Source organism: Podarcis cretensis, assembly GCF_951804945.1.
Source record: "Podarcis cretensis genome assembly, chromosome: 7".
Classification (NCBI taxonomy): domain Eukaryota; kingdom Metazoa; phylum Chordata; class Lepidosauria; order Squamata; family Lacertidae; genus Podarcis; species Podarcis cretensis.
Window position 1 is genome coordinate 58,609,229 of NC_137176.1, and position 25,502 is coordinate 58,634,730.

Sequence of the window (25,502 nt, forward strand, 5' to 3'; positions counted from 1 at the left end):
ATGAAACTGAATACTAGATGTCTCCCCAAGTTTCTTCCACCTGTTTCTTTGGGGAATTTTAATAAGGAAAGGAAAGTCAGAGGAAGGGAAGGGTTAAGCCTCCCTGCACTGTGGTCCTCAACCAATTTTAGAATGCTCTGTAGTACCTCGGGTTACAAACACTTTGGGTTACAAACACTTCGGGTTACAGACTCCGCTAACCCAGAAGTAGTACCTCAGGTTAAGAACTTTGCTTCAGGATGAGAACGGAAATCATGCTGCGGAGGTGCCGCAGCAGCGGGAGGCCCCATTAGCTAAAGTGGTACCTCAGGTTAAGATTAAGTTCATAACCAGAGGTACCACTGTATTACTATTTCTTTTATGCAGGAGATTTTGATCACATTATCTTCCATGTCACATCTAGCTCTGCCCTCACTATGTCTTGTCAAAAGAACCCCAATCTCTCACGCATATACACCAAAAGACGAAATGATTGAACCTCCATCACCAAGTGAAAGGTTGTAAATAAAAAATACACAGGGCAATAATGTTTAAATTCAAGATACTGTGGCTCTAATTAGCAGGAAAATCCATTGTAGTTCTTTATGTAACCAAAGCAAAGGAGAAGAAATAATATACCAAAGGTGGTTCAAAGTCTCTAAAAACCCCGAGCCAAGGAAGGAAGGAAAGAAAAATATAAGCAGTTAAGTTAAAACTTTGTTGTCAGGAAGGCTTTGCACTGCAAGGATGAAATTGGTTGCTATCAGGGATTTGCAGACTGAAACAAGCCTTTCAAGTAAGTTAACTGTAGAAATTAGAATCACACCAAAGCAGAGGCTCCTTAACACTGAAGTTTTAGCAAACTTAAACAAAAACCAAGACCTCAAAGGTTTATAGAGAACGATACATTTAAGAAACAGAAGCAATCTCCAAGACCAATGCTGTATCTTTCCAGCAATGACTCACTCACATGCAATGCTCTCTTTTTTCAACTATTTTCCAAACTGGAGAGATTGCGATACTCGTACAGCCTTTCACCTTCATAATGTTTATGAAGGCTATGCATCCATAAATAAAAATAAAATAAGCTGTTAAGATGTTTTCTATGAGGAGTGATTCCATAACCCAATGATTCTTCCTCATTTCACATCATCTCCCTCTCTGATGGGCATCAGTTTGACCTTGAAATTTGTCAAGCTAAGAAAATCGCCTAGAGCTAAGAGACACAAACACTCACCTTCCTGTTCTGGTTTAAAATGTGGATTCCAATACATTGCACAGCTGGAATCAAATGATTTGAGCAACCTGGAAATGGGGTTCCTGATTCTTTATTACGATAAAATCTTTTCTGACCTCTGCTTAAATTAGTTCACTGAAAGCTTTGAATAAGGCTAGGCTTCTAAAATAGAATGTCTGATTATTTACTTTTTGTTTCAAATACAAAGGCAAATCCTGCTGAGCTATATTTAGCTTTTGTAATCTGCCCAAAGTTTTTGAGTATTCAAGTTATGTTAAGGAAAAACATGTTTCAGACTATTTTAAATAATTTTGATGTGTTTGAGAGTAATAATGTGTATAAAAGTCTACCTACTGGGAGAAAATACTTTAAAAGCTGATAAGTTTCATATTTTTAGAATGTGGTACATAATTATATAGAATCTTTTTATTTCCTAGTCTTGTCTTTTAAAAATATTTGCCATATTCAACATAATCTGCATAGTTTTGATGTATTTTTCAAGACGTTTAGGATTAGTGCACATTATGAAGAAATTCCATGCCTCCCTCATTATTTTGGAATACTAAAAACTAGAGATTCTCTCTTCAATTGTCTAATGTGGTACATTTTTGTTCAGGCAAATTTCATTCAAAGAATCAGAGAAGCCCCTTGGCCCTTAATAGCCATTGTTCAGGATTATTTATTTTCACAAAAATACTTTGTTCAGAAATATTTATTTGATAAAGCGATTTCCAGAATAGTAATGCAATAAAATGCAGGTGACATAACACTTTTTAACGTGAAGCCAATTATTCACAGGATTGCTGCAAAAGGCAGAAGGAGCAACTATGTGAAAAATTTGATTATTTGTACTCAATACTGGAAGAAAGAAAAAGTGAGATGACACAAATAATCACGAGGAGCCAAGAAGAGAAACTGGAACATGTCCGGTCTCTGATAAAAAAGTATGCCGACCATTTGGAGACAGTGTCAAAACTAGTGGAATCAGGCATCCAGTTTATGGAAGAGCCAGAAATGGCCGTTTTCTTACAGGTATGGAGCTTCGAAAAAACCAGGAGGATGTAGGATCTTGCTAACCTTTCCTGTGTTGTTATTTGTGCAATTCTAGTGACTGTTCATACACATAGGGCCCTCATCTTACCATTGACACGAAACAGTTGTTTTAGTATCTCTGGCACACAATGCATGCAGGAAAACAAGCTATTATGAAATGTAATGTAAAGCAGGGTATAGGGAATAATCTTGATAAAGTCTCCAGAAAGCAGCAACATGTTTTGGGCACTGTGACATCACAGTGAGTCTATGTAATTTGCACCTTTAAAAATATTTTGATAGCCCCACATATTATTAATGGAAGTTCTGGCCTAAAGCACAGGGTGAGGTCCAATGGACACTCCCCCCCTTTTTTTTTAAAGAGAAAAATCACGGCTCCTACATCAGAAGATAATAATGACTGCCTTACTTCAGAAGATGACAGCTCTGCAAAGAGATGCAAGTACACTGTTTCATATGTTTGCGGTTTTGAGCTGGGAACTTCCACCTACACTATTCTATTCATAGATCTCATAGATGAAGTCAGGGCTGGGTTAACCGTTGTGTTAAGTTCCGCTTAAAGCTCAGAGCCCCGGGTAAATTGAGTCAGTTTATGTGGTATAATTATCTTGGAGTTCCCCAGTGTGAAAAGTGTACCTGTCCTGTTCCTTTATAATATTCCCCTTATCAGCTTATAACTGATGATTATCTCACTCATTACTTGACAGTGAAGCAGTGGCAATATTCACAGCTGCAGGGAAATTGAGAACATTAGTAGTCTGCTGCTGCTTAGCCTGAGGAACAGAATGACGATGCTTTCTGTATTGAGGAAAATGTTCAGTATGGCATGTAGCAGACAGATACAGCAGCCCATTGCCTCCATGTGTCTGCCTGTGTAAGTGCATGCATAGATATCTGCCTGTGCGCAAGTAGTTGTAAAGATGTACCTTGTGGGTCAAAACATGGGGGGTGGGAAACTCATCTTTTGTCAAGGCCCATGTGAAATTCCTAATCATGGTGAAAAGTCCAACTCCTGCATTTGTTAAGCATACATTCTAGAACTCCCTATAAAAATGAACTTGTAATGTGTATGGTACAACTCTGTTGCTCTTTGGTGGTCATGTTGAAGATGGGAGGGGGTGGTTTAGTGGCAGCTTTTAAAAGATTTTGCGAATTTAGTGCATGGCAGTTTTAAGCTATTGATCCTCATTGTTTGTTTCCTATGAAATTTCAAATTGCTTTATTTTTCCTTGTTATATTCGCCTTGAGGCCGTTTTGGCCTAAGGCAATTAATAAATAAAGATATAATAATAAATGTATCTTAAAGTAAGAAAAATTTAAGAAGTAACTCATTCCATTGGTTTTATCTTGTTTTTCACAGAATGCCAAAGCATTGCTACAAAAGTAAGTTCTTCCCTTTTGAACAAATCTGTGTATTTTTCACAAATATCACAAGACACCAATTTTAAAAATGTTCGTTTGCAATCTCTAATGCAAATGACACAATATTTCTGTTTTAGAATTACTGAAGCTTCTAGAGCATTTCAGATGGAAAAAATAGAGAATGGCTATGAAATTATGAGCCAATTCACTGTCAATCTCAACAGAGAAGAAAAGATAATAAGAGAAATTGACTTTTACAGAGGTATGTGCTTTCTTTTCTTTTCTTTGAACCCATTTGCTTTGTTTTTAACCATGAAGGTGCACAATTTTTGTGAGGACATCCTGTCAGGAATATGGCAGTGAGGCCTGTTTGACATTTCACAAATGTAACAAGGCCGTTTTCCATGCCTCATAATCGAAAGTAAACTCTCATGGAGACTAACACAGCATACTGAAAATATAATTTTTCTTTAATAGAATCTGGGGCTTTGGTCCTTCGTGATGTACATAACCATTATTTTTATTATTATTTTTTTTTAGAGTCAAACATCCTCTCTGCCACTAATGTTATTAACCTCTGTCTGGCCTGTTTATATGACTAGGCAGAACCACAGCTTACCAAATAGTGATGCACGGGAGAACATTTCCTTGAATACCAGTGCTCATATAATGTGACAAGAGAATGGGGGCTTACTGGTATGTACGTTCACATGCCAGAAGGACTTAATTGTCCACAGTGTTATTCTGCCAGTAATAGTAACTCACCAAGGTAATTGTGTAAAAGCAAGAAAAATTAATGTGTGTTTCCATGACTGTTGCCAAGGAAATATACCAGTACTTATGGTATGCGTTTGTATACCGAAGGCTGGAAGATCCTATTATACACCTCTTGTCACTTCAATCAATATTTGCTGCTGTTGTTGCTTTCAGTCTGCCAATGATACATAATTGATTATGTCCTGTACCCCTCCCCATTTGTATTGTGTTTCCTTTGCATCAAAATGAATGGGGTGGAATAATAGAACGTTGAAGCAATTTATGCTATTAATTACATATATTGCGTATGTTATGTAACTTTGCCAAGGTGGACATTGAGATGCATAATGTAGTTTTTGGTGCAGCAGAATGGAAGCAGCCTTGCATGCAACAAACGCCAAGATGCTAAAACACCAAGATGGTAAAACGCCAAGATGGTTAACACTGCCTTCTTACATCCCTGGAATCCATAGCTTCGTTGTTCTCATCTTGAAATGTTTCTAGCATCATACATTTCCTTAGGTAGTTCTTTATAAACTGTGATCTTGAAATAAACATTCAGCAGCTTTTGTGCTTTTACTGGGATGATTACCAGAAATATGAAGTTGAATGCTATATCTGTGTTTGGATGACGAGTTAAGCCAGAAAATATACAATGAATGAGCAATGTGATAGTACAACACTGCTCTGACTGCACTCCTCCCCTACTGCAACCAACAGACTGGGAACCTTGGTTCACTGTAGTGGCCAAACCATTGTTCATGGATTGTTTTTCTCTAAACAAACCACAATTTGGAATCAAGCTTTCAACCAGGCTTCATAATCATAGTTTGCTTGAGAGCTGCTGCTGTTAGGATGTTAGCTGTTCTTCCCAGGTCCCGTATCAAACAGGAGTTGTACCAGCGTCACAGATAGTTCATGAAGGGTATCTTTTATATCAGACCTTATGCTATTTGCACTGATGCCATGATACAGAAAACAAATCATGTAACAAGTCCAGACTACCACCCATTGTTACATCCTCTTTGTGTTACATTAGAGGAGGAGGAGGACAATGAGGAGGAAGATGTGGCTGAAGCGGAAGAATTGGATGAAGTCCAAACAGAATCCTCTGGTGAAGAAGAAGCATCTGAGCAGATATCTCAGCAACCTCAGCAGGCCACTGAGATGCCAAAGGATACACTCGCTGTCTCTCAGACTAATGCAGCACCATCGTTAACACCTCCACCATCAGTTACTGCTGCCCCTCCTGTTAATCAGGTAACTATTTGGAGGAGTTATTGTCCTATCTACTGTGTGTTAGATGTTTTCTCCCTATTCTAGTCCCAGCCTGCTACTGATCAAAGTGTGAAGAAGTCGTTGGGATGTTTCCAATGGTGGCTTTGTGGTTTTCACTAGTAGAAAGAACTTCCTCTAGCACTCAGTTTTTGCCAATCTGCCCCATTCATTGCAACCTCCCGTGCCCCATGAAAATCTGTTCCTGAGTCCCGAGGGACGCCAGGAACAGAATGTGATATGGCATAGAGGTGTGCAGTAGGTTGTGGGGAGGGAATCAGCAAAGATTGGATGCTTCACCTTGTGTAAGCGGAATTGCTTTCTCCTAGCACAGAGCTGCCATTGAGTGCAACCTGTAGTTTCTTAGTTGCAGACTAAATGTCAATTGTCATAAATAAATGAAAAGCAATAGTAAAGCCAATAATAATAATAATAATAATAATAATAATAATAATATGGCCCACTTTCCCCCTGCCAGTTCTGATACTGAAAGCAAGCATAGCTAGGAGGAACTGTTGGGGGCGGGGATGTGGCAGGTGGAAAAGGGTTCTGACCCCCTCCCCATGTGCCCCTACAAATAAGCAAATGCAATTTAGTCAGATTTAGAAGCAATGGAGATTAGTGCTCTTTAAACTATATGTGTAGCACTTCCTTCCCCAACATGGTGCCCTCCAGATGTTCATCCAGATGTTCTGGATTACAATTTCCATCAGCCCCAGCCTGCATGGCCGATGGTCAAGGATGCTGGGAGTTGAAGTCCAAAACATTTAAAGGGCACCAGGTTGGAGAAGGCTGGTGCAGCAGAACAAACTCTTGAAACTAGTATTGGCAGCAAATATGCAATTTAAATGAATGAAAATTGCACCTATCTGAATATCTGAATATGTTTTGCAATACGCATTAATGTCTTCTTATGAGAATATATAGGATGACCAATCCTAACACAAATCTAATGTATATCCATGCAACCTTAAGATTGCAAGTCATAGAAAGACATCTCCAGATATCCCACGTACACTACCTATACGATCACCTTCTTCTGGGCATTCCACATAGTTATTTCTGCACAGATATGGTTCTGTGGTTTTCAGTTTTATAAAGCTATCAGTACAAATTAAGACGATTGTTGGCATACTCCTGACAGTGTGATGTGGGTGCAATTAGCTAAGTGCTCAAATTACAGAGGGCTGAAAGAGTTAGGCCCCATTACCTTTGCTGACAGCTCCTGTATTTAGAAGACTATGGGGGCATGATTTCACTATAGTTGGGAGAAGTCAGGGAGAGGGGGGTTGTGGGTTTCATTAAGAGTCCTGCCCCAAGCTTTCCCTCCACAACTCAAGTACTGGATGAATGCAACCACTTAATCAGGTCATCGGAAGTACGTTCAAATATAGTTTCATATGGAAAGGAATGGCATCACTTGTTGCTCACGTTACCACTTTTTATGGGGATGAAATTAGAAAGGGTTGTTTGACTGCAACTGGCAAGCCTAAAATTTAATCACAAATGCAACAAATCGAAAGACTTATTTTAATGCCATTCTGAGGAAAGCTTGATGAGGCAAGCAGCACCCATTTCTGAGTGAGTGAGTGAGTGAGTGAGTGAGTGAGTGAAAGAGAGATTATGTAAAGTTCCGTTCTTTATTTTAACTTTATTTTCTTTGAATCTGCCTTGCTAAGGGTGGCGTTGTGCTGACAACTACCCAACAGTCCGGAGGACTAATAGAAGCTGAACCACAATCAAGTGGAGAGCCAACTGATCCCTTGTTTTATCCTAGCTGGTATAAAACTCAGCCACGGCAAACAACCAATTCAAATGCAGTCCCAGTGACTGAAATTAGGCAGGCAGGGCCTTCAGTTCCCGCAGAGGTGAATGTGAAGAAGGCAGAAGCTCCAGAACTAGCTATGGCAAATGGAAGTTCTGCTGCAAGTAGTAAGGAAGCTAACACACCCACTGATACTTCACAGGTTAGTATATAGTCTCAGAAAATGTTGCATTAGGATTTTACATGCAACATAATATGCAGGAGATGGGGGAATTCGTAGGAAAGTAGATTTCTCAATAAATCACTTTGCTAAATGAAACCCACAGTTAGGCACAAGTAGTATTGTAAATTAGTGCATCCTATATTCGGTGGGGGGAGAGCGGAAATGACACAGAATACAATGTTTATTTTGTGCACTGTGTACTGGCTTTGAGACCTGGTTTAGTGGTAGCCAACACAGTGTCCTTCCAATATTGTTGGACAACTCCCAATGCTGGATGGAGCTGATGAGAGTTGGAGTCCAATGATGTCTGGAAGACACCTGGTTGCCTGCCCCTGACCTAATCAGTCACAATGGAATGGTTTGATGCATGTTAGTTTCCTCCCCCAAGATACACCTTCAGCAGACAAGTTGTAATTTTCTTCTGAATTTTGCTCTCACAAGGTGATTCACATCACAGAAACATAAATATAAACACCCACCAAACACCTGTCTAACAATCTGCTCCAGATTTTGGGAGGCTCTTGGCAGTATCTATCCTGTGTTTGCCTTCTTGCTGCTATCATGACTGCCCATGTGTGTGCCCTCCCTATGGGCCTAAGCTGCCCAGAAGTTAAGAGCAAACCCAACGGAGGCTGCTACTCTCGGTTCTTGTCACTGCTTGCATACTTGTAGAGGACATGTGAGCAAGCAGCAGCAAGAAGGAGCAAGGCCAAAGGCCTTTGGCTCAGCAATGGGCCTCCCGCTGGGTTGTTGGCCTTGGCAGATGCCCGATGGTGCTGCACCCTGAAACTGGCCCTGCTAGTTGCAGCCAACTTGAAACAGGTGTGCATATAATTACTCGAAAGTGACCTTGGAAGAGATGTTAGCACGTGGATATTAAGATACATGACTGCAATCCAAAGAATGTGCAAGTAGTTCTATGTGCTCAACAGGGCTCTGGACTTGGATTTCTTTAACATCAATGTCTCAGCCAGCCCTCTCCCTGTAAAAGGGGGAAAAATGCTGCACAGAAAATAAGTTTGAAAATGCAGAAGAGTTTCAAAAGCAATTTGGGATAAGACATGGGGTGCATGCACACAAGCTCTCGAACAAAGTAATGCTTTGGATCCTGCCTCATGTCAACAAAAACTAGTTTTGGAAACAGTTCTTAGTTGGTCATGTACAAGGTCAATTAAGAGCTGAAAGCATTTAATTGACCAGAATTTCATGCATGCAAATTCCAAAATAGCAACAGACAACTCTGTTGGTCTTTGTCCCTCTGTGTACACATCAGGCTGATAATGTATTTTTGCAGCTGCTGAATATACAGCATTTGCTTCTAATTACAACCACATCAATCACACATCTGGAATATATTGTCATAGCTTAACCTCTTCTGTATGTACACTGTTTGATCTGCAACCACATCAGGTATCTTTTTTATCACTGTCATGAAAAGCATGGCATGTTTAAAATTAATTTTGCATCGTCAATAACTTCTCCCGTGTATTTTTCCTATTGTGTCTGTGCTATGGTCAGAACACAGTGCAGAACAATACAATAAAGTTACTTCCATAGAGGCTGCAATCCTATATACATGCCTACCTGGGAGTAAGTCACATTGAACTCAGCATGGCTTGCACCTGATAGACTTTAATAGGATTGCCCTGTAAATCACCACTGTTGAAATTTCAGTAAAATTGCAGGGTTGATGTCTGATATCTTTTACACTTATGATGTATTGAAATCCTTGTATATTAAAATAATTGGAAATTATGCTACAAAATCAAGATTTCATCCATTGTTGTGTTAAGATCTCCCCCACCCCCTCAAATTTGCTTGTGAAAATCTATCATGTTCTTCAATGAAAGGCTCAAGAAAATGGTATGAATGCACCACACACAAACAGTATGCCTAATGTATATGAACTCAACCTTGCATGTGTGAATGTCTTGAAACCTACAGTTTTAAAATATCCACTAACTTTTAACATAAGCATTTCAGAATACCTTTTGTCATTTTATCCATTATAAACACATTACAGAAAAGTACATAATATTCCTTTCTCTGAATCCCATGCATTTGTGTGTTGTGGATTGTGTTATGACTGAGCTGTGTAAGCAGCTGTCAGAGGTGAGCCAGGAGCTGAGAACCAGGAGTTGAGTCAGGTGTTTAGAGCTGAGGACCACCCAAAAACATGGCAGAGCCAGCCCAAACAGGAAGGTTTTTATTCTCCTTCCTGTCCAGTATGACCAATGACCAACTTGAGTGGGTGGGTTCAGCGCAGAGCCTAAAAACGTGCCTATGCACTGGGTATATTCTGGGGAATAGTCACACTTTAACTCATCTTTTGCAGGATATCGTCCTGTGGTCATGAAATAAACAATTTCTCCCCCAACTCCCTTTTCTCAGAAAATTCTGCTGTTTTTAATTCAGTGTCATACTTGTACAATCTCCCCTATCCCTCTGCTATTCTGACTGGTCATGGGCTGTATACATATTTTCTAGACTCTACTCATTGCATTCTCTATGGCTAGACTTATCTAGGAATTGATAACATTTCAACCCTTTCCTTTCCAGATAGTTTTGCCTTTATAGCCTTTTATCTTCTTCCCCTGCCCCTCCAAACTGCAGCAGGCAAGGGGTTCATGAAGTAAAGCGGGAGAGAGTATTTAACCCACTTAGCTACAGGGTGTTAGAAGCCGGATTGCTATTTCACTTCCCACTTAAAGCAGAGCAGCAATGATTGGGTGCTGCTAAATTGTCCACACTTTGAGGCACTGCCAGAATGATGCTCCAAGCTGCAGCTCTGATAGAACAACATATGGGATGGACATACCAGAACTGAAGGCTCCTGGTTCTAGCCATGGCAGCTCCTGACAGATGGATGCCTTTAAACAACTGTTTTTTAAAGAGCAATAACAATAGGAATGTGTAAAGGAATAGGGGGAGGAATAAGAACAGGCAGTCAGGAGCAATAGCACTGCTCAGCTTTAACACTAAACGAAAGAAAAACTTACCTAAAGAGAATATGGGAGAAGACCTGGCATGACCATAGGGCTGGTTGGGAGAAAGAATACAAGGTGGGGCCAGGAAATGATAGAAGGGAAGTGTCACAGCAGTAACAGAAGACACAGCTATGCCACAGATATAAACTGATTTGATTGCTATTCCATCTCTTCAAGCAGTCATGAGATAGGCTTGGTTCCAAAGTTCGGTGAGTCCTCTGCTGGGCTCACTCCTGTGGATGCAGTCACTGCCAGGCAGCTGTGTCTGAGCTACCATTTTAATTTCTAGATACAGTGTCAGTAATGGTAGTTCAGTTGTGTATGGAGCCCAATATTAGCCTCAGCGCAATAGTGGGTAGCCAGGGCTCCGGGGGCCCCAGCAGCAGCTGTCCAAAGCTGATGCTGGACCTGCCTTGAGATCTGTAGTTCAAAGGAGCAGGGAATTCTCCCAACCTTCACCAGACTGTAATTCCCAGGATGCTTTGGGGGAAGCCATGATGATTAAGCTGGTGTAGAATAATACATGTTTATGATGCCCTGTATTATTTTGTTTAATTGTTAATTAAACAAACTCTCCCAGCTTTCCTCTCAAAGGGGTAGTTCAGGCACCATAGGAGGAAAGTTTCTAGCAAGAGCATTAGTTGTGAATTATGCCTGCCTCATATTTTACTGGTGCATGTGCTTCTTATGAGGACCAATCTAGCACAAAGTTGAGTTTATGCGAATTTTGAACCTACCCTGGGTGTTCTCGCAATAACCACCCTTTTAAAAAAAAAGAAAAAGAAAAAAGAAACACACACAGACAACCGGGGGCGGGGGACAGAAAATGGAATGTCTTCTTCTTCACCAAGCTTCACCAAATGAGCAATTTTCTCTGATGACATTAGTGAAGTATTCTTCTTATTTCCTCACAGGGATTAGCATTCTGCCTCTCAGTTTTGGCTTTTCTTATCTTACTGCACCATCTCTGGAGTCAGATTCAGTACATGCTTTTTACTTTGAGGGGTAGGAACTGTTTTGTTTTATCCTTAACTAACAGCACAAGTCATTTCTGTAGTCATGCCTGCAGGTGGTTAGAACCAACCGTCCCATTCTTTTCATCCTAAAAGGACCATGCTGTCATGCCATACATGCTGCCTAAAGCTTTTCCTCTTTATCTCCCCTCCCTCTGAAATGTTACCCTGGAGTGTCATCCTGCATGGTGAAATATGAGACCTTTTTAGAAGAAGAGATAGATAGGAAATCCCCAATTAATCCCATGGATGGTGTCTTTCAGATATTAGGCATTCCTGACATCGTAGAAAACTGTAGATGTAACAAGCCATGGTTTCTTTTGCTGTACACATAAGTAGCCTTGAGGGTTCACCCCAAAGATGTGTATCACTTTGAGTGTGAGGGAAAGGCTGTGAGGGAGGAATGCTGTTTGTGCTTTTGTATAGTGCTGTGCTAAAAGATTCTTCTGTGGGGGTTTAAAAAAAAAACCATTGTCAAGTAAATAGAAAAGGAATTGCATTAAAAATAATCCAAGGGGAGAGAAAATTTCAGTGAAATTGTCAGGGGTGGGCTGCAGGGCTTTTGATCTGGTTATTTTCAAGGTAGCTGAAAGGTTTTGTGAGTGTCCTTCCTATCATTCTGCAAGTCTATTCTCTAGTGGTCTGCACTCTGCAACCCTCCCAAGAGCCCATGCTTCCTGAAAACCCCATTACATCCTTGGCCGTAAATACAAAAAAAATGGAGATTACCTACTGGGCACCTGGCAGCTGGGTGTACAAAAAAAAGTTGCTCCTTTTTTAACCTGAAGGTTGTGGCCTTTTGCATTTAAAGAAATCAGTACAGATAGGTTTCTTTTTTAAAAGGTAAAAGGAAGCAGTTCCCTTAAAAACAAACTCAATGATTGTACTGCCGCAAGCACTTGGTATCCAGCTATCTCAACTTCTCATGCTTCAATTAAAGCCCAGGGAAGATGTTAGGAAGTAACTTCCTTTGTGGGCTTTTCAGATCAAGAAGTGCAGACAACTGGAGAAACTCTAGAGTGCTACACAGGTATTTAACGGGACACACACACACACACACACACACACACACGGTAAGTTCAGCCAAACACACACCACCTTTCTGAAGCCTGAAAAAGCAAAGCCCCTTTTCCAGAGAAAGAAGACTTTTGAGAAATTAGAGAACAGATTTTGGCACAGCGTAAAGCATGCGGGACAACTCCCATGGAATAGTGCCATTTTCAGAATGCAAATCAGGGATTGCATGATTGAATCTCTGCTATGTCAAAAATTATTTACTTATGAGTTTTAGCCTACCCTGTCCTTAGCTATTAATTTACTCTGTGCAGGATGTTTTATATTAGGTGGGGAATATTCAGACTTGTAATCCCCTGCCTACATTCTGCAATTCCATATGTTTACCACCAGCTTTTTTCATCAGCGTATGCTATGGTAAGCATGAAACAAATATTACATTCGTTATATTTCTTGGTCCTTCGTTAAAAATCTCAGAGCAGCTTACATAGGGTTTCCAAACATCCTCCCATTTAAATACTAACCATGCTGTGTCTTGTTTAGCTGTATAAATTGACCAGCATGTGGCCTCTGGCTGAACAATTAATGTGAGGAATTATTTTTATTTTTTATTATTTATTGAATTTATATACAGTACCATCCTATACTTGGAGATCCTATGTACAAGAAATATAAGGTGCATAACTGATAGACATTTGGTACAGGTGTCCAGAAGGTAACATTACCATGTGCAATCACTGAGATGCTTGTGTATTTATTAAATTTTTACCCCATCCTTCATCCCAAAGGATGTTTGCGAGGCTCCTGCCTTGTCAGATGTTGTCACAGATCAAATTAGTGTGTAAGATATTTTGGAGACACTCACTGTAGAGATCTCTACAACTGAATTCTAATCCATCATTTGAAACTGGAAGGTAGATGAATTTGCCTAAACTACTGGTGAATGAAATGATAGTCATGAAAAAGTAATGTTATTGCAGCTGCCACCCCCACCCCCAGTATCTGGCTGTAACTTTATTCATGGGATTTCTAGAGTCAGTCACATACCATAATAGAATGTATCTGCCACAATGCCCAAAGTATTTGGAATTAACATTTAAAAATACGTGTCTAAGAGATGGCATGCAGACTTCAAGGAAGTCTGTATTTTGCTAAAATCTCAGACCATTGCTAGTTATGCAAATGTACTTAAAGCACACAGTAGCTAATAAGATCATTAAAGAGATGGGACTAAAAGATCAGACTGTGAATTAATGTCATGCCTCATTTGAGTCTCAAGTGATAAACTGTGATTATATTTAAGTTGCTGTCTAAAGTGCAGTATTTCACTTTTGGAATGATCTAGAGTAATTTCAGCACTTTAAGGAAAATTTCAGGATTCAGTTTTGGAAAATAGCTTTTAAGATGTTAACCTTTCCAAACTCAGTCCACCAAAAAAACAAGAATGTTAATCATGTGCTGTGCTTAATATTTTTTTAACGCATGAATATCAGTGAGTCAGATGGGATTACTCATATACTTAGCAATAGAAATTTACTGAAGTCAAGGCTAGATTTTAATATCATAGAGGCCTTAATATTGAATCATATCCCAGGGATGAATATGTTCCTGATCAGTAGATTATGGTTTGTCCTTTACCAGCATTCACACATAGACATACATTCTTGTTCCCCCTAGCCAGTACTGCTCTTGAAATCTTCTGCATCACAAGCAAAATTCTGCAGTTGATGCTGGCTTGGCCAATAGGATACTGCTACTATTCTAACCTGCTGATTGCCAGGTACACTGATCTTCAGTATTATGATAAGAGTTTCTAGTTTTATGATATGCTTTGAATGCTTGCTTATTCAACAATTTCCAAAGTGTTTTACCTACAGTGGTCAGGGAGAAAAATAAAACATTTTTTTCTGTTCAACTTAGAACCCTTGTTTTTCAAGCCTTACTCCATTTAAGAGTTGGATAAATTGGGGCTACTATCTAATAAATCACAAAGGGAAGTCTTTCAAAAGAAACAGTAACATTAATTCCATGTTGCATCATTTTCAGACTAAGCTATAGGTTTTATAGAATCTTGAGCATAACAACTCTGAGTGTCCTGTTCTATTGCCAGATTTTTTTGGCGGGGGGATCCCACATTAAATATTCTCTCTTTCAGGACCATCATGGCTCCAGGTCTCAAATGGCCAACACACCTAAACTTCCCTGGAGATTCCCCAGTCTAGCACATAAGCCTGAGAAGACTAGGGATGTAAGAAATAGGGCTGTGCAACTGCTCTACCCAGATCCCAAACCAAATTGGGCCAATTTGGGTCTACTCAGGATTTGGCTGGAGTAGGTTGAGGCAGACCTTGGTAGATCGGGTCCATCCAGAGCAATCTAGGGCTGTCCAAAGGGGTTTGGTCAGGCAGTGAGGAGAGTTGAGGAGTTGGGGTTCTCCCCTCCTCCAATGACCATATCTTTAAGCAAGTTTTAAATCCTTAATTAAACACTATGCAACGACCCTGATTTGGTTTGGGGTCTGGATCCTGGTCAGGCTGGGGTCATTATGAATCACCAGATAGTGCCCTGAATTGGATCTATGGGGTCCTCTTACACAGCCTTAGTAAGAAGGCCTCCATTTCCATTCCACCCCATATTTGTCACGTGTAGTGCTGTTTCCATTCTGCTGCAGTTCAACTTCCAGCAAAAGCTATGTCATTTGTCTTGTTGCCCACTATGGTGAAAAGTTATGCAATTAATTACTTTACATCAACATTATGTTATTCCATGACATTCATTTCAATGCAAAGGAAACACAATGCAAATTGGGGGAAAGAACATCACCAATTACATACTGGGTAGGGAAGAGGGAAAGGATAATAGAAAAAGGATTCACCAACACATCCTTCCTTCTTCTTCAATTCTGGTTGCCCCTCCAAACATGGCTTTTCCTATAATAAAATAGCCAGTGGGCTACAATTACATGTGTTTGGCCCTAACAAACATAATTAATTGTATATTTAAAATCAAGTAGCTCACCCTTGATTTTTTTTCTTTTTAATCTTCCTTTCTTTTGTAGTTTCTGGAAATTGCTCTTGTGATTCAATCACACCAGTGTGGAGCTGTTGTAATGACAAAACATTTTTTGTAAGGTTCCCAGGCAATGCTTTTGCTATAATTAGTTTTGCCAGTGATGCCTTCCCCTAGCATTTAATAGTCACATCTACAAACTACATTGTGAGTCATGGGATACCTTCTGCTTTCTGAATTTAGACCTTTCCCAACAATCTTGCCTCAGAATGGTGGTGGGTACAGATATTTTCTCTATTTAGACAACAGTGCAACCAGGCTGACCTGGCCTACGCACTTTGCTTCACTGAAAACTGAAAAATACTTGTCTTGTCATCTCTACCTTAATTTAAAGGCATTGTTGTTGTTTTTAATGTAAGGAAACAACTGTTGTTTCTTTCAAAATATCATGGAATTTTTATCTTCTAGGTCCTGCCACATAGAACCATAGAATTGCAGAGTGGGAAAGGACCCCAAGGGTCATCTAGTCCAACCCCCTGCAATGCTGGAATCGTAGCTAAAATATTCTAGCCATGCCTTTAGCACAGGATCCCTTCTTCTAGCTATGGGTAGGTGGGAGGAAAGGAGGGATTGCAGGACCCAAAGTCAGCTTTGTGAGCTGTGCTGGCCCCTTGGTGGTGCAGCGGTTAATTCATGGCAATCTCCCACAGCCACATCCCCTCTGAATAATAGACCCAGCAAAAATGAAGTCTGGCTTCAGCGCCAAGGCAGATTTATTCTTAACCCTCCCCTGCCTCCTTTGGTTCACCTTCTGTCTGATGAAGGGTTACACCGGTCACTGTTCTGTGACATTAGAGGTTGGGTTCAACAAAATAGTTACACAAGTGCAAGGAGGAATGCTGGTGCAATGTAATTTTGTCTTTCCCCCATCTGCACCTTGTGAGCCCCCAAATCTGCTCTGGAAAACAGGAGAACCCCAAAACAGATTTAGGAGTGGGCATAGGGGAAAACATTCTGTCATGCAAAGAGAAATCCTTGTGTTGACCGGGTGTTCTCTTTAGCACTGCCCAATGACCAGGGGGAAATAAAAGGGATTTTTCAAAATAAGAGTGGCTGCCAAACCCTCCACGATCAACATTCTTGTACAGGAAATGCCTGTTTTCCCATTTGGTATATACAGCTTTTATGCTGTACTTCAAGCCAATGCTGATATCGTGGAGCCATTGCATTCAGACATTCACAGCACAGGGTTTTAGACCTGGGAAATGCAGTGCTAGCACATTTGCCCTGTGAAATGTGCCTTTGCACATATCCTGATTCAAGAGCACCTGTTGGATATTGCATCACTAGTGGCAAGCGAAACAAATACCTCTCCCTTTCCTCGGTTGCCTCTTTTCATGAATATTACTTCTGGTTAGTTTTGCTATTTTATCAATTCTTTGGAGACTGTGCTACGCTCACTGTACAATTCTTGTATGGAAGCATGCATCTAGTTAGACTCATTTGTTTTTAAAAGAGGCTTAACAACTATTCCCCTTCGTGGCAAAACTATTATTACATCTATTATATGGAAAGGTTAAATTTATTATACCCATTGTTACTGAAAGGTCACTTGCACAGGAATATTGCAAAATGGCTAATCGTTTTGTGATCCTGAAATTCCTATATTGTATCCAATTCTTTATAACGGCAGAACTGATCTGTATAGGTGAATGCAGGGCAATTCTCATCATTCACAGACTAATTCATAGGCTAATGGACTCACTGGTATACTAATTTATCTATTCCTGCCTATAACTTTAACCTCCTACATATGCTCGAAAACTGTTCTTGCTCAAAACAGTTCAAGAGCAGGGCAGATTTTGCCAAATTTAGGAAGTGCTTGGGAAGCATCATAGGGCATCTGTCAGCATGTAAAATGTCTTTCCTGTTCTTCCTGATGGTGCTCTTAATTTTCCTCTTAAAAGTTGTAACAGTAACAGAGTGAGAAAATGAGAAAATGAGATTGAGGCCATTGCACTTCCTGGCAATAGTGGAGAACCTGTGGCCTTCTGAATTCTTTTGGATTACAATTCTCATCATCCCAGTCAGCAGAGCCAATGGACAGGAATGATGGTAGCATCTGTAGGACAACTGTTTCCCTACTCATGGTATGAAGGAATGGCTAGAGCATTGTTACTTTTCATTTTGCTTAAAAAGTAGCCATCAACCATAACCCAGAGATGGTTATTTTATTGGGTTCATTAAGTTACCACCCTTCTGGTCTTTCTTTATACTACAATAACACTGCTAGAACAGGGCCATCCTTTTGATACTTTGGCCAGCCAAATGCCCACAAGCAAGACCTGAGCGCAACACCACTCTCCCCACTAGTGTTCTCCAAAAATTGGCATTAAAAAGTCATGCCACCTGCAGTACGTATGCAGCCATAATGACTAGTGGGTTTTGATTGCCTTATATATGTGGATTTGTCTAAACCTCTTTTAAAGTCATCAGCTTCCTAGTAATTAGTACATTTAGTAGTAACCAAGTCCTTGGTGTAACTATGCACTATGTGAAGAAGTACTCTCCTTCCTTGGTCCTGATTCTTCCTCGTTCATCTGCAGGTCCTTTATGAGCAACTTTTAAAAAACCATCTCAATATTGAGCATTGTGGGACCCTGCTTCATCTGCTCTGGTCGTATGAGCTGAATGAAGTTACATTTCTTGCCTTTCCCATCCATTAGTACTCAGTATGACTCTAAGAGTAAGAAGAAAACACACCACAGAGCCAACCAAATAAGATTTAAAGATGAAAACATTCTAGAAATAACCAGAAATCAGAGTAAAGAAAGATGTTGACATTATACTATGGACTCTGTCCAACTGCTGAGTAACTTCGAGGAACTAGAATGTGTTGATGGTCTTGATGCATCAGCAAGATGGTCTATTTATGGAGCTCTTACTGAATGGAGCTGGCCTCCATAGCATGTGCAGTACGCCCATAGCTGTTCTTACATGCCCCTCCTGGCATATTTGCAATATCTCAGCTTAGTCATTCATTCATGATCAAGCGATATGTGTATCCAAACCTTACAAATTATTCAGGCTTTGTTACCTGATCCAACGGATCCATGGTACAAAGCTCTGCCATGAGTCATAATTTTAAATGGGTCTCATTCATCAGGTCCTTTCAAAGAACAATCTATATTTTAAAGTGCCGTCTGCTTCTTAAGTGGCATACTTAGACAATGCTCTGCGTCACTGCTAGAATAGCTGCCCTTCTCTCCCACAAGAAGAGAATGTTTCTTTTGGCAGTTTTTGAGGTCTACGTCTTGTAACACACAGCTTGCAAGATCTTGATCTTCATGATGTCTCTTCACAGTTTTCTTAAAGAGCAAACTAGTTGAGGATGAGAGAGTATAAAGTTAGCTTTCTAACATTAACACCCACAAGTTACTCTACATTATTTTTCAGGGCAAACTTGTATGCAAGCATTATGCTATCTCTAGTTAAGCAACTAAACAAAAAGTTGTGAGCAAGTGATTCAGAAAGATGGTTTGATCACAGTCTATAAACCACACATTGATTTGGATGATACAATACAATGGATTAAGTTTTCTGTTGTTGTTGTTTTTACATGAAAGGGAGACAGACAATTGTTTTTATGTGAGTATGCTAGATTTAGATTATTGCAGTCCTATTTTTTTTAAAAAAAATTGTCAGCATATGTTTAAAGAATTCTGGAAACAGTCATCTAATTTAATGGAGCACTAGAGTTTTCTGATAGAAGCTTCACTGGACCTCTCAAGAAAGGCAAGAAATAATGAAAAAAAATTGGTTTTCACTGCCTCTTTTTCATCTGCTGCACTCAGTCCAGTGGCCCACAACTTATTTTTGTTAGATATGAATGGTGAACAGGGCTTAATAATTCCCTAACAGCAGGTGGTAATGTTTATCCTATCAGAAAGTGATCAGAGAACACACCAGACAACTGCTAGACCAAGTGTCTCCTCCCTGTTTCCCCTTGAGTTTGAAAAGCATCAGACAGCTGGCTTGGTGCACTGTTCAGTTGCAACATGCAAGATGCTTATGGAATCCATCTTGAGCCCTCTGCTGATGCTTGCCCAGTTCCCTCACCAGGGTGGAAGCCATCCCTGTGGGATAAGATGTCTGTGAGAGAGATTGCTGCTGCTATCATAAAACCACCCTGAGAATCATACACTACAGAGTAAGATGATAGGCAGAGTAAGATGTTTCAGGCTTAAATTTGTATTGATAGCTTTGTACAGAGCCACTGGGATAGATTAGAAGTGTAATGAAGTGCGGCATTTTCACCTGAGTCCACTGGAACATTCACACTTTATGGAACAGGGCTTACTTAAGGGTCTCCTTCCCCTGAAAAGGTTTCACCATTAGTTTAAGCTCCCTAAAGTATGCTTGACATTACATCCTTCAGGGAACTTACCCAGCCTACACACAAAGAGGAACACTGCATTCATTTCTCAGGACTATTTTTGGAATCGTTAAGGTTGTGTGAAATAAACAGCATTACATTATCCTTTTGCCACATAGCTCTAATTGTAACAGAATGAAAATCTATTTTGGTGAGACATTCATTCCCCATGGGCGCGAAAAGTTCACGGCCAACCACCTTTCTGAGAATTGAACAGCTAATCTCATGATGGATGGAGTTTGCTGGTGCATATTTTACCTGCCTACAGTTATGTAGTTGAACAATTTATTTTATAAGAAAAGAGTTTCACTTGGCTCCCAGAGAATTAAAAATAGGCATAAGAAAAGAAGTATTTGAGCTTATAGCTGTATTGTTATGATAAAAGTTGACAGCTGTAGGAAATTCTGCTGAAGGGATTATATTACATTACCATGTAAACAGAAAGTCTTTAGAGAAAGTTGAAATTATTTTAAAATAACCTATAGTTACGTCTTCCATTCTATTTAAATTTTCAGTGGACAAAAAATAGTTTCTGACCATGGAGAACAGCCTATGTTGTAAGTAATACATTATTAGCAGACAATGCATATCGTAGTGGTGGGAACATAAATTTGACAGATCACGGTTGAATTCAAATCAGTACAGCCCTGATGTGAAAATTTTGCAAATAATGAGTTTTTAAGACAATACTTTTAAAATTAAGTCAAATTCAGATTCTGGTTGTGAATTTTTGGATGCAGGCAGACAAATGGATGAAGCCCAGGTCAGTGGCAAAATCTGAACCACCTTTCATCCATTACATTCTTTTTCTAGAATGTAACTTTTATTAAGTGAAATTATAACATTTTTGATATATGCAAAGTGCCGTTTCAGCAGGAGTTTAAGACTGGGTTTTCCTTTTCTCCTTTACTATTAACATGAAACACATAAATTAAATTACCTACATTCAAATGCACTTCTTGTTTTCTAAAATCATGTGTTATTATATAATGGAATATGTGATTTTCAAAAACAAGCAGTGTTGATATTATATAACAACAAAGTCAAAGGACATTTAGACTGCAATTCTGTCCCTATTTATCTGAGATTAAGCCCCAGTGAATTAAGTGGGAGACTAATTTCTGAATAGACATGTGTGTTCTTATACTAGACACATACAAATCAATTTGCCTTGTGGAAGAGTTAAGGTGCACAATTCATGCCGTAAAGCTCTTGCAGGACTATATCACTTCAGACTGGAGGTGAGGAATTGCTTTTTTTTATGTGCTTGCATATAAAGAAGACCCTTTACGTGAAAAAAATAGCTAGAACATTGGTGCAATAGGTTCTGAGAGGGAAACTCTTAAACAAAAATTCCAAGTGCAAGTGTATATGATGTTTCTGGATCATGTCTGCTGAGTGCTGGAGTGATTACAAAACATTGTCATTTTAAGTAGAAAACTTTAACAAAAGGAAGTGGTTTTTAAATTTTGTTAAATGTGAATAAGATGGAAAGTGTGGAAATGGAGGACAGGATGGGTGGTTTTAAGGAAAGATCAGCAATGTTTTCTTGATGGTTGCTTAAGGATTGCCTGCCACTCAGAATTTACTAAAAAGGGAAAGAGTGGAAGGGGGTGATAGATAAAACCAGAATAGCCCATTGATAACATTGCTATGTTATTGCTATGTTATCAATGTGGAGTGAAAGTTTGTATCTCCTGCACAGTAAAAGCCTCATACTCAGAGGTGCCAAATGCCTGCACTATAGAAACCAACTTAAACTAGTGCAGGAATTGTCAACAACTTCTGCATTCCTGGGACCTATTCTGTATTCGAGACTGGGATCCAGTGCCATTCTGCCACACAAACTCAGCTTGTTCCTGGGTGGTCCAACTATTAAAATTCTCGGTGCTATGCCCTCTAGCAATAAAGCTTTCATAGTGGAATGCACATGGCAGAATGAGCGGTGACTAGAGAACTGCATTTAAAGAATACAAAACCAGATAGAGAAGCAGTCTCCCCAGATAACTTTTTTCACTGCTCCCTGTTTTGCAGTGCCAGTCTTCCTTTGGTGTAGAGTGGCAGTCTTCCCAACACCTGGCAACCACATCCCCCCATCAGAATGACACAAAAATGTCACAGAGTGTCAGTCATAGGGTATTTTGATAGGGGGCATGGTGGTGGTTGGCTGCTGTTAGGAGGAGTGCAAATCCCACCACCTGTACATTCAGCCAGCTTTCATTCCTCTGAATTTGAAAATCACCCAAATGACCCCCCCCCCAGTGAATGGTGGCAAAAGGGGCAGGGATTTTAGCACTATGGGGCCAACCCTGTTCTCTGTTCCTTACATAGGAAGATGCCTTATACTATCAGACCATTGGTCCACCTTGCTTGGTATTTTCTATGTCGACTTGCAGTAGCTCTCAGGATTTCAGACAGGTTTCTCTCCCAGTCTTACCTGAAGATGACAGGATTGAACCTTGGACCTTCTGCATGCAAAGCAGATGCACTGAGTTATGGCCCTTCAAATAAGGGCATTAGCTAAAGCAGGAGTGCGAACCTTTGGCACTCCAGGTGTTGCTGAACTACTACTCGCATCAGCCTCAACAAGCATGCCTGATGGTGAGGGATTATGGGGGCTGTAGTTCAGCAATACCTGGAGGGCCAAAGGTTCCCCACACATTAGCCAAAAGGTGTCATCTTCCAAAGAGATATTTCCCAACAATCAAGGGACATAATTTTTAAACCCTTGATGTCCCATTAGTTCCATTCACAATAATCGACAGTTGTATTTGCTTAGTCTTGCTCAGCTATGCCACTGAAACAGAGGGTACAAGACTGAACTGTAGCAATAATGAAATTAAGATGTGCCCATTTAAAAACCTGTGTTGATAAGTGTACACAATTATGTGCCCACATATTGTACTTGCAACAGTATTACTTCAAAAGCATCATCCGTATTAGGATGGTATTTTAGAGTTGGGGCCCTATAGAATGAATCTGCTTGGTGCAAAATCCATTTATGATGCTCCTTATTTACAACTAAGGATCTGGTCCTTGAAAGAAAATGCAAAACAGTTATTAGATAGAAAGAAGCAAACTACTTTTTTCACACCCACTAGGCAACAGGTCTTGTTTTGCAAACAGCATGACTCTAAGCCAACTAATACCTAACATGTCATCATTCCTCACTAACTTGGTTTAAAATTTAACACTGTATATTTACAAAATATGCTTGGGGCATTGCCAGACCATCTTTATCCCATATAGCAGTTCATCATAAGCATCTGTGATAGAAACAGTATTTCAGGTATAGGGGTCCTATGGCTCTACAGATGTTGCTGAATTGCAACTTCCATCATTCCTGGTTGTTGGCCATGCTTGCTGGGACTGATGGGAGCTGTAGTTCAGCAACACCTGGAGGACCAAAAGTTCCCCAGACCTGCTGCATAAGTTTCTGTTTTCTGATGAGCTATTTCAAGGTTCTCTGCATCTTTGAGATATAGAGCCATGGTGAGGTGCAGCATGCTCTTTTAAGAGTAAGGAGGGAAGTGCCCTGTGTATTGAACATCTTTGTGTGCTCTGGGTTTAGTGAAAATTTGGAAGATGCTTCTGTTGAATTTTTCTTAAGATAAAAAAGGATGTCATGGTTGGCATCTCTATTAACCATCATGCTAGAGTACAAGCGCTATCTGAAGACTTTCTATGACCAACTTAAGAAGCAGAAAATCATAAGATCTGTTGATTTCATGGGACTTCGCGTTTACTTCCAGAAGTCCAAAGCAATTGATATAAGCTTATAATATTATTCTACAACAATGTTCAAAAGGTTCCAAATAACTTTGGATAGCCATTTCTTAATCTTTTAATGAACACATGGGTTTAGCAGAGTTCTCCTCATCAAACCCTGTTGAAATGAATAGGAGCTGTGGAAGATTACATATTGCTCTCATTCATCTTAATGGGGTTTGTGCAAGGACATTTTGTGAGGGTTATGTTTAAAAACAGCCTTCCTCAACTTTGTATCCTCCAGATCAGGGTTTCCCAGACTTGGGACTTCAGCTGTTTTTGGACTACAATTTCCACCCATCCCTAACCACTGGTCCTGCTAGCTGGGGATGATGGGAATTGTAGTCCAACAACGGCTAGAGACCCAAGTTTCTGAAACCCTGCTTCAGATGTTGGATTGCAACTCCTGTCTTCCCTGCTCATTGGCCAAACTGATCGGGGCTGATGAGAGTTGTATTTCCAAACACCTGGAGGGTACTAGGCTGAGGAAGGTTGCTCCAAAGATGTTGTGGTGTTTATGTATTTATTTTCCACAGCCATCAAATACTTCTAAATAATTGTTTTTGATGGAACTTAGTAGTCAATATGTGTAGGTGCAAGATGAGTTTTCAGATTTTCCCATTGTAAATCTTTATTCCTCCACCCCTAGACTGGGTCTGAACCATCCCCTCAAGGACACATGGAAGGACGTCCTGGGAGCAATGAGAGAGTTGATGAGCCGGCTCGTCATGTCTTCTCTTTCTCCTGGTTGAACTCATTGAATGAATGATGACTCTCCATCCAGCTGGCTTCTGGAAGGATTCATAGGAAGCATGTGACTTGGCTATAAGTGATAACAAATACTGAATTAAAAGGAATGGTGGATCACATTTTATCCAAAAGATTTTGTTTGAAAAAATTCTCATTGGATTTGACTTTATAATATTTGTGGAAGCAGCTGTACAATTTGGGAAAGGGGTGGGAGGGAAGAAGGAATGTAAGCTAATAGCTAATCATGAACCAATGGAGGATCAAGTTCCTACCAGCTTTGGAGGTAATGGCAGGTATCAAGTGGTGACTTTATTACTTGTCAAGGTCACCTCATTGGCTAGGTACTGAGTTTATGTGATAAGGCTTTATCTAAGAAAGGTGATATGTGATATAACAAGCTATTGCATGATTATTGCAATTGATCCTAAGTGTGCCGCAGCAAAATTAATGTCAAAAAATTATGCGAAGAAAAGAAAGCAGCACAATACTGTTTTTGCAAGTAAAGTGCTAAAGGCACACAAGACACATCTGTAAATTGGGGACTTCTATACGCAGTTTTACAGGAGTGATTTACCAATATTCTTGCATAGCTGTTTCCTCACTAAAGGCATTGTTAATAAACTTCACATTACACAGGTTGACTCTTTACCTTACCAGCAAGCTTTTCAATGGATGTGCATTGGCAAAAGCCACACATTATAAGGCAGGCACAATCTCCACCAAGCCACACAATTAAGCTCTGCCTCATGAGGGTTTGGAAACAGTTTGATGGTGGTCCCCTACACTGCATGGCAAAACCACATCTGAAATCTGGAAGAAGGTTCTTAAGCAGTTTGTAATGTGCCAGATGGAGGAGTTGCTTTCCGAACAAATTAT

General features: G+C 40.0%; 1 protein-coding gene across 5 annotated transcripts in view; it reads left to right on the forward strand.

Moving 5' to 3' along the window:
* The window catches only part of TRIM55 (tripartite motif containing 55), a 39,456-nt gene extending 14,197 nt beyond the window's left edge, over positions 1–25,259 (forward strand). Inside the window, exons 5-12 of one of the 5 annotated variants that reach the window (XM_079984615.1) lie at positions 2,015–2,248; positions 3,630–3,652; positions 3,769–3,893; positions 5,427–5,647; positions 7,342–7,629; positions 11,552–11,642; positions 13,299–13,379; positions 24,526–24,745. In XM_079984615.1, the coding sequence (XP_079840741.1) occupies positions 2,015–2,248; positions 3,630–3,652; positions 3,769–3,893; positions 5,427–5,647; positions 7,342–7,629; positions 11,552–11,642; positions 13,299–13,339 (1,023 nt within the window). In that variant the 3' untranslated portion in view covers positions 13,340–13,379; positions 24,526–24,745. Of the gene's footprint in view, positions 1–2,014; positions 2,249–3,629; positions 3,653–3,768; positions 3,894–5,426; positions 5,648–7,341; positions 7,630–11,551; positions 11,643–13,298; positions 13,380–20,623; positions 20,639–24,525 lie in introns of those variants that run through there. The other 4 variants (XM_079984616.1, XM_079984618.1, XM_079984617.1 and 1 more) reach the window with 4 other exon arrangements.
* Positions 25,260–25,502: the final 243 nt, after the last annotated feature.